Source organism: Topomyia yanbarensis, chromosome 3, assembly GCF_030247195.1.
Source record: "Topomyia yanbarensis strain Yona2022 chromosome 3, ASM3024719v1, whole genome shotgun sequence".
NCBI lineage: Eukaryota > Metazoa > Arthropoda > Insecta > Diptera > Culicidae > Topomyia > Topomyia yanbarensis.
In genome coordinates this window covers 298,429,761-298,440,039 of record NC_080672.1, presented here as the reverse complement: position 1 = coordinate 298,440,039, position 10,279 = coordinate 298,429,761, and the positions used below count along the sequence as shown (strand labels likewise).

General features: G+C 36.4%; 1 protein-coding gene across 1 annotated transcript; it reads left to right on the top strand.

Annotated features, from left to right (window-relative positions):
- Positions 1–341: 341 nt before the first annotated feature.
- On the top strand, positions 342–9,549 carry LOC131692546 (adenosine deaminase 2-like). Its single transcript, XM_058979655.1, has 2 exons — positions 342–1,614; positions 8,904–9,549. Exons 1-2 carry the CDS (start codon positions 577–579, stop codon positions 9,333–9,335), a joined length of 1,470 nt encoding a protein of 489 aa, XP_058835638.1. The 5' UTR covers positions 342–576; the 3' UTR covers positions 9,336–9,549.
- The last annotated feature ends 730 nt before the right edge of the window (positions 9,550–10,279 follow it).

Below are 10,279 nucleotides of genomic sequence, written 5' to 3'. Positions count from 1 at the left end.
TTAACGCGAAACACGTCATTACGCAGCGCAAAACAGTTCCGATGTACCTTCTGTTTTACTTCCTGATCATTACAGCCGCCGACAGAATGTCAAAGTAATATAGAATTGTACAAATTATAAACCTCAACCGATTCGCGACCACCTAGCTAAGCTTTGAATCCACACCGTAACGGTCGCAATCGTTCGGCTCGCCTTATCACGTCTTGTTCGGCTATAGGGAAAAGCTCTCAGGTGCCTGATTGGTGGTGCCTCGTTCGGTCGCTAGATACTACCGAAGTGCCAACAGATGTTTGCTCTGTTATGTGTGAGAGTAAGCATTATTTGCTGCCTTTTCGTGCACAAGATTCGCGACTAGTACCATATCGATAACGAATAGAAAAAAAAATCGCAACATTAAAGCGTGAGTCTACCGTTGTGCGCGATTACCCGGTGGTACCAATACGTCTAACACATTGCCTTGTCAGCATTTTGCACCTCCATCGGCGACAGCTTCGAGTGCCTGTTCATTCAGTACCAGCTAGAATATACATCAGGTGGGATCGTTAACTCAGTGATTACAGTATAGTTTGGATTGAAATGTCGCGTGTTTCTTTCGAGCAATTTCAAGTGCAACGTGCAGAGTTCATCAACCAGGAAGAAAACCGTGCTCTTGGATCCGATGTAGTTCTGAATGAAGATGAACAGAAAGTAAATAGTCATATAATGAAGCTGAAAAAAGCTGAATTGGATGTTGGATTTAAAACACCACGGGATTTTACACCTGCAAGACATTTCTTCCAGGCGCTGGATAAAATCAAAGCATCTCCTCTGTTTCAACTAATCCAAAAAATGCCTAAAGGAGCAATCCTTCATGCGCACGATACGGCGATCGGCAGTATGGAAACAATAGTGAAAGCCACCCACAAAGACCACCTGTGGCAGAACGGTGACTTCGATCGACCAGATCCACCAAAGTTCCAGTTTTCCAAATCCAAACCCAATCCGCTCAATGGTTCCGAATGGCGGTCGGTGGCCGCGATCCGCAGAGAAATCGGGAATGAGGGCTATAATAACAACATTCGAAATTTATTCAGCCTCTACCACGCGGATCCAGTGAATGCTTACCAATGCATTAATCAAATTTGGGGTACATTTTCTAACATTTTTATATCACTTGAACCGATCGTTACCTACAAACCCGTTTGGGAAGAATACTTTTACCAATCGCTTGAAGAACTGTACGCGGATAACGTTAGCTATCTGGAGTTTCGTGGGGTCTTACCGCCAGTATACGATCTCGAAAATCATACCTATGGACCCGAAGAAATAGTCCAGATATACTACGACCTGTCGGAAAAGTTCAAGAAAACGCACCCGGACTTCATTGGCGTAAAGTTTATATATGCCCCCCATCGGCTGGGTGATGATGATGCATTCAAAGGGTATATGGATATTGCTGAAAGTTTGCACAAAAAGTTCCCAGCGTTCGTGGCCGGGTTCGATCTAGTTGGACAGGAGGATCTGGGCAGACCGCATGTCGATTTCAACGAGCGACTACTTAAAATGAGCCCAGCCATACAGTTTTTCTTCCATGCAGGGGAAACGAACTGGAACTATGGTACGGATGAGAATTTGGTGAGTATGATGATGGACTCTAGTACGTCGCGCAGTGGTTTTGTTTCGACTGATTTTATCCATTGCACATCTTGGGGCTCTCCAAAATTTTAGTGAGATACACGCTCAAATAGGCTTATCAAAATTGTACCATGCAATGACACTGTAACAAGGTAAAACAATTAAACTTTTAAATTTTGGGGTTTATAAATAATGTTAAAAAATTTGTGAACAACATTAACCTTACTTGTTATGTTCACAGCCTTGCCTAAACCAAACGTTATAACTGTTTAAAAACATTGTCGTTTATAAAAAACCTGGACATGAAAGGATTAAAAACGATTGGTCAACGATATTTTGAGTTATGGCGTACTATATACACTATACTATACCATATACAATTATTTGCCACATGCACACATACACACAAACATTTTCCGATCTTGTCGAACTGAGTCGAATGGTATATAAGCTTCAGCTCTCCGGACCTTGGTGAAAAAGTCTATGTTTGGAGCGATTACATAACCTTTCTGTTTGAGAAAAGGCCAATTGGTCAATTTGAAATCATAAATACAAGTCGGACTCGATTATCGGGGGATTTCAAAAAAATCTCACCCCGGATAATCGAATCAAACTTTGTTTGTGTTATTTTATGAATATAAGCTTTATACGCGAAGAAATTGGAAATAAAATGGTCTGGTTAAATTTTCCTATAACGGTAAATGTAAATGTACCTATTTTGACCCTAGTCGATTTCTCAGAATTTCAAGGTGTGATTTGTATTTTAAGTTGGTTTTCATTTATTTTTCATATTCGTAACGAGTTAACAGTATGTGTTTATAACTATTTGTGCAAGAATTCTAAGACAAACTTTTTACCAGTCACCAGAAGGTTACGTAGATAATGGGTTCCCTCTTTACATAGCCTAACATCCATTTTTGCTTGAAATTGCCTCCAATGACTGCCGGATGTCTTATCAGAATTTTGTTAACCATTTCTCGACCAACTTTTTTCTACCGCATAGGGTTCCAAACCTATTTTTTTCTTAGAACTGTTGGCATCATGAAACACGACAAGCCTGGTTTAATGAATATAGGAGCTTTTTCGCAGTGCTAGAAGCTGCTCAATATTTACCTTCCGATCAGGTCCAATTTCATGAAAAAGGTAGCTGAAGGCAGTCTAAATTAGAAAGTCTATCAGTTTCCAATAATATTTACATATTGGTTACGCAAAAATATTCCAAAATTTCACTTTCACCATTAACAGAAACTATCCCTGGCAGCACTGTTTCAGCGGAACCCAATCAAATTAATTGTGATAACTTTTTTTTCTACGCATCATATTTATAACTGTTACTGCTCGAATGAAAGATATTAGTCCCAGTTATTAGCCTCCCTTGTCGTTGTAAACATAGGTTGTGTAAACCAAAAGTTATAGTCGTTTGAAAACGTGGTTATATATCAACAACATTGGCACAAATGGGTTAAAGATGCCATTGGAATTCTGAGCAGGAATGAATTGTTGAAGGGGATAACTAGTCTACAAGAAAAATGAAGCTTCAAGAAAAAGTATTTTTTAGACTAATTTCTGGTCGCTGAACACGAAAAAAATATTCATTTTTTTGGTCAAAGAAGCGATTTTGTGATTTTCTCAAAAAACTCGTTTTTGAGCACTTTTTGTAGTTTTTAGTCAATATTTCGTGTCAAAATCATTCAATTAATTTATTCAATATGCAGGTTGAAACATATAATATGTGTCGATCATATGTAAAATTTTTAGTGCTGCAAGCGACCAAAGTTTAAAAAAGTGCATTTTTGACCATTTTTAAAAGTTACTCATTTTTAAATGATTTCTTTACCGAAAAACAAATTGTGTTTTAGGCAAGAAAGATACAACGAACTGTATTTTTATGTGAAACACACTATTCTACCTCTCAGATTCTTACGCCCCATTGTGAATTTGAATTTTTAATCTCATATTACAATTTTATCCAAAATAATTTTTCAAAGTTTTGGCCAATATTAATAAGAAAGCGCAATCAAAGTATTTGTAGACTCATTTTCAACCAATGTCACTCTAGGTTCATTGAATATTATTGGAAATAAGCGAGAAGTTAGTTCAAAAAAATTTAAATTTGCTTTTGTTTTTATTCAAAATGGCTGTACGTCTAAACCTTCTTATGTTTATGTGCTTATGACATTAAATTTCATAAGCAAAACACACAAGCTGTAACATAAACTCAAGAATACAAGTAATTTGACATTGAATTGCGGATACAAGTTGCACTAGCAATAACATGAACTGTTCCTGTAGAACATGACGATTCATGCAACTAGTTGAACTGCTGGTGCAACATATCTCTGTCTCTGATCAGTTACTCAACTATTATATACACACCTAGAAAAAATAGTGTAAATTTACGTCTTCTGACCCTGACATATACGAGCATCAAAAATGACTTAGTTTTACGTTTGATTTTAATTTTACATGACGTTTAATTTCGTAAATCATATAATTTTACTCCACATACAGCGTTTGTTCTGAATGGTAGGAAGTGTAATTTTATGTCATTGCGCATGTAAAGTATATGTTTCATGTAAAATTGAATGGAACACGGTAATGTTCTGTCATTTCGTAAATTACGGTTTGTTGAATTGTGTCATGTTTTCAATTGCGTCAACGTAATTTACGAAATGACGGAACATTACCGTGTTCCGTTTAATTTTACATGAAACATATACTTTACATGCGCAATAACATAAAATTACACTTCCTACCATTCAGAACAAACGCTGTATGTGGAGTAAAATTACATGATTTACGAAATTAAACGTCATGTAAAATTAAAATCAAACGTAAAACTAAGTCATTTTAGATGCTCGTATATGTCAGGGTTAGGAGACGTAAATTTACACTGTTTTTTCTAGGTGTGTATGTTCCAAAGAAAAGCTTCATCATCTCTCAATTTCGAAATTTTTTGTGCAATTTGTTTGACTTCTTTTGAAACGCGGCACTGGCTCTGACCAGTTTCACAACTGATAATGGCGTTTTAGATCATGTATGAGGTTTATCTCGGACGTATAGTGCAGATCAACAGCGATATGTTACATTGACATACGCTTAAAATTATTTTTCGAACACACCAAATGTGAAAATCTATTGTGTTGCAATTGTAGAACATCTCTAACTTACAGCAAGTTACAATTGCTACTTGGGTAACATCGGATGGAAAATGTTGATGCTATGGCACATTGAGCGAAATGGAAATTTTATGATTTTAGCGGACCCTGCCCTGGTGCGGCGGTTCAGAGGGTGTAGCGCTGGTCTCATGAGCCAGTCGTCAAATATTCGAGTCCCTATCGGAAAGGAGTTTCAGTGGGATCGTAGCACTAGCCACGTAATATTCTGTGAACTGAGAATCTGCTGTGAAGCCTGTTGAAGCAGAAGGCGAAAATTCCTTTAATTCGTAAAATATGTACTCACCACAGACAAAACAAAACTTTTCCAACGATATTTTCACATTTTAAAAAGAGCACTTAGTTGTACAATTAAAAATCCAAAACCATTCAAATGCCGCAGGATGGATTGATGCAAGCTCGAGAAGACAGTACCCAATACAAACAATAACTATCAAGTATAGAAGATTATTTCAGCCAAAAGTATGATTGTGCGAAAAATAAAAAGTTATAATTTTCACTCAGTGCTTCATACCATCTACATTTTCATCCGATTTTTGTGACCATTGGCTTAGAATGTATGCAAAAAGAATATTTATTTCATTAGATTATAAAAGAATTTTCTTTTGTCCTTCATTTATTATAAAAAAAATTACTAGAAATATGCATTTTTTAAAAAAGGTCGAACATTAGACTTTTTTTACTTTTGTCGATTGTAATCATAATAAATGTACATTTCTCGACAAACACACGATTGCGGCTTAAAAGCCAATTCTCTTTGAAAGGAAATTCCTGACAAACCGTTATTGACTAAACGCAGTTCGAACTGTTTCGATCGGATCCTATTTGAACAAGATATTGACAAATAACTAAAATAGTGCCCAAAAACACCTTTTTCAAAGATATCTTGCAAATGCTTCTTTGAAAAAAATGGACTTGGTTTTTGTATACAGCTATCCAAAATTAACTGAGGAAACACCTTTCTTCTTAGTTTATCGCGATTACCTTAAAATTATTAAAATCTGTCACATTAGATTCTGAAATTATGCAAAATTATTTTTCTGTAAAAAAAAGCAAAAACAAAAAAGCGGAACCCAAGAAAAAATGTTTTTTTAAACTCGAACTTCTTTGAAAGAGAAATAGAGTATTATTTTCATATTCAGCGACCCAAAATTAATCTAGAAAACACTTTTTCTCGTAACTTCATTTTTCTTGTAAACTAGTGTAATCTTATTTAAGACCCAAAGAGATATGTGAAAAACAGAGCAATTTTCACTCGGTGCTTAATAACATAACCAGTTTTTGTCGGATTTTCATGATCTTAGGCTTAAAATTCACGCGAGAAGTTTGTCTGTCACATACAATTTTAAAAGATTTTTTTGCTGATTTATTTTTTTTATGAAAAATCAACTAAAAATTAGTAATTTTACCAAACACTACTTTTTTGACTTTGGTTGCTCTTAACCCTAAATTGTTGATATTTTATCCTAACATGTTACACAATTTTGGAATGGGCACATCAATATCGAATGGTGAGTCGTTTGTGTTAATCGGAAAATTTGTTCCTGAGATATTGACCAAAAAGTACTCAAAAACACCTTTTTTCAAAAAATACCAAAAACGGTTTTTTGAAAAAGAAAATGGATATTATTTTCGTGCTCAGCGACCCAAAATTGACTTAGAAAACACCTTTTTTCTTAACTTCATGCAATTAATCCCAAAATTTGTAAACTAGTGTAATAGAAGAAGAGTAATATTGTGTCAAAGTCCACTGGAACTCAAAGCAGGATATTCATCAGAATTTCACACCGGATTTCATTGAAAACAGGAACATGATTCTATCAGCATCTTGAAAAAATCATAATCTTTGCTAAGAAAACTTAGTTCAGAATCCTAGAAAGTATCCAATCAGAATTCTGAACAGCATGTCATTATCCAAGCGAGTGTCAGAAACCGACCGAGCAAGTATAATGACATTTTATGTGTAAAAAGGCCTGCAGTAACCGATATGTGAATTACAAGAAAAATGTACTTTTAGTTTAAAACTAAAAAGTTGCACATTTAGCAACACTGCCGTAAAAACTAACATTTTTCCAAATTCATTAAACAAATCCTGCAAAAATCATCTCTCTGATTGCTTCTAGTGCCTAGAGTACCAGAGATATAATCTGAAGAACAACTTTTTTTAAACAATTTGTTAAAATTAGGAGTGTTCCCATGGAAGTGGTTAAAATTGACACAATAATTTAGGATATCATATATTGGCTCTAGATGAACAATTTATTCAAAACTGGTTCCAATTCGTGAAGGTCGATTCCAAGTTATGGTTTTTTGCCACTTTGCACGGAATAACCCATATATAAGCTTTTTTCGAGGTGCGTCAAAATTCGTGAGGAGGTTAACCCTAGACCCCCCTAAAAAAAGTTTCGTTGACTGCAATGATCGAATTAGCACTATAATCAGACATTCTAGTTGAAATTTGAATCTTTTTCGAAACACCCGGATAATCGAATCATTTTACCCGAATAATCGGGTCCGACCCGTAAAGTGGCCCGGGTAACCGAGAGTGGAGCGAGTAAAGTGATTATGACGCATAACCAAATACATCACGTGGTTTCCACACGCACCCTAAAACGACACAACATTTAAATTGTACATAAACAGAAACAAACAAAATTGGCCAAAATCGAAATATATTCCTTTCGATGTTCTCAAGACAGAATTTGTTCAAAATTGTTTCATATTTTCTTACGCATAGTTGGGTGTTACTAAATTAAATGTCTCGATGTATCAATTCTGATCAGATATATTAAGTAGATGCAAATTTGTCGGTCCGAGTAACCGACATTTGCCGAACTCGACGAACTGAGTCGAATGGTATAAGAGACTCAGCCATCCGGGCCTCGATTAGAAAGTCGGTTTTCAAAGTGATTGCATAGCCTTTCCATAGGAGAAAGGTAAAACGTCAGTCTTCGTAATGTATTTCAAACATGATCGATGCGAATGTGGAAATGAAAATGATTTACTGATTACCAGTCAATCCCCGGGAATCTTTCAGCTTTTGTTTATGCATATACGGAAAGAATGTTGGCCAAATATCAGCAAAATTGAAAGTGAAAAATATATATTCCTAGTGGTTCACCTATCACTTCATTTACCTATTCATCCATGATATAACGACAAAAAACAGTTTTTAAAAGCTTCATTTAAAGTTAAACTGCTAGAATGTGATATCCAAAGTGGTTCACCTATCTCTATTACGGACAACCATTGCATTTTTGCTTATTTTTCACCTCTTTCAAAAATAGTTTTAAGTGTATACTCCGAATTGTTACCAATGCGCCATTATCTAACTCGCTTTAAGATAACGTTGTCTGAACGCCTATTTATTTCACCACATGTTGACATTTCAATATGACCAATATGATTTCTGGTTTCAAATGGCCTTTTTTAATATTCTAACGAACAATAAACGAAGCGATAAGGTTGGTAAGCTACAAACAATATCCAGCTCCTGCTTTTTTCGGAAAGATTGTGGAAGTGGCTATTTACAACCCAGTGCTGATAAGCATCAAACGTGGATCGAACTTTGCGGAATGTTTTGATCTAGATTGCGCGTTTGAAGGGTTATGCATAGTCGGATTGAAACAAATCGTTGGTAAGACTAAACTAGAAAATAACGTAATTCCAGTGATCGGTTTTAGAAGCTATATTATTTTACTTAGAAAATATATTTGAAAATAAAATTTAACGCCCTTGCAATGCTCTTAACATGATTACAATAATGCTTTTAAGAAGTAGGCAACACTAAAAGATTAATTACGATACTTGAAAATGCACTGAAAGATAATCTTATCTTTCCACTGATAATAATCAAACTTAATCGAATTTTTTACTACAAAAAGAGCTATCAGCATTTGCGATTCAAAACCAGCAACATTAGCGATACTTATAGTTACAAGCAAGTTATCATGTTCATTATCATGTAGACATATCCAACATTCTACATCGTGATAAGCCGCATTTGATGGGTAAAGTAAACTTGATGTGTAATCTTCCCTAAATACCGAACCACCCAACCTGCTGCCATTTCATGAAGAATTGACCTAATAGTTCCCCTTCTACTCCCAACAGATCGACGCCATACTGCTGGGAACGAAACGAATCGGTCACGGCTTCGCCGCCATCAAACATCCCCGGGTGCTAGAGGAAATAAAAAAGCGAAACATTTGCATCGAACTGAACCCGATCTCCAACCAGGTGCTGAAGCTGGTCGACGACTTCCGAAATCATCCGGGCTCGTACTATTTCTCCGACAACTACCCGGTAGTGATCTCATCGGATGATCCAGCTTTCTGGTGTGCCTCGCCACTATCCCACGACTTCTACATCGCGTTTCTCGGGTTGGCTTCAGCCCGGCAGGACCTACGGCTGTTGAAGAAACTTGCCCTGAATTCCATAGAATATAGTGCCATGAGCAAGGCGGAGAAGGTCGAAGCGAAGCACAAGTGGAATATCGCATGGAACAACTTTATCGACCAAACCATTAAATCGATTGCGGAATAGGTGCGGCAATCTTCCAACATGTCAGTATTGGTGGGGCAGCGTCACCGCTTAGCGTAACCAGCAACGGTATCTCAAACATCGGTGCTAGTGCGTTGTGGGTGTCGGAGATAAAGTACTCATCTAGGGTACACATTCTTGCGCTGAACAGCGATGAATTCATTGTTATCGGAGCCTATCTATCTTATCAAATAAGCAATAAATCATGGGAACGACAGTTGTATAAATTTAGTTTTATTCTATGTAGTGAATTCGTGCTGTTGCTATCGCGCCTATTGCAGTGCCATTTTTATTGCGTTACCGGGGGCACATTAGGCTAACCTTCAAATATTAGGCGCCCTTCTATAAAAAGGCTGAAGTGATGGAATTTATTATCAAGAAAGTCATCCAAACTTATACGCCGCATCAGATACTCACTAAATGCAACCCAAGATAGCCAGCAAGTTTTTGTTGTAACTAGTGCCTATATGTTCTGTTGTTGGTTTGAATTTTTTTGTAATACTAGCAATAGGGCTCCTATTTCACCTTTAACGTAATGTCAATTTTAGGACACAATTTGATTAACTCCTTCATACCCAACTTTTTTCTAGTGCAGGTAGGATTTCAAAACTATTTTTCCTTGAAAATGGTGGGATCTAGAAACACGAAAAGCCTTTTTTTCATAAAAATCGATGCTTCCATCGCAGTGCTAGAAGCTGCTCTATTTTTATCTTTCAATGCGCAATGCAATTCTCCTAGAATATTTACAATAGGCCACTTACGTGGAAAACGTAGCCAAAGACAGTCTAAATTAATAAGTTTTATCAGTTTTCAGTAATATTACAACATAACGAAGATATATGAAAAATTCATTTACCGTCATCAACGTAAACGGTCCCTGGTAGCACTGCTCCATCGGAATCCAATCAGACTAAGGGCCGATTTCGTCACCCTCGCTTAACTTTTAA

Bases quoted from the DNA above. Each gene is read 5' to 3' on its own strand.
- LOC131692546 (XM_058979655.1), top strand. From the start codon at position 577: ATGTCGCGTGTTTCTTTCGAGCAATTTCAAGTGCAACGTGCAGAGTTC. The intron at 1,615-8,903 runs GTGAGTATGATG...TACTCCCAACAG, and splicing joins ATGGTACGGATGAGAATTTG to ATCGACGCCATACTGCTGGG.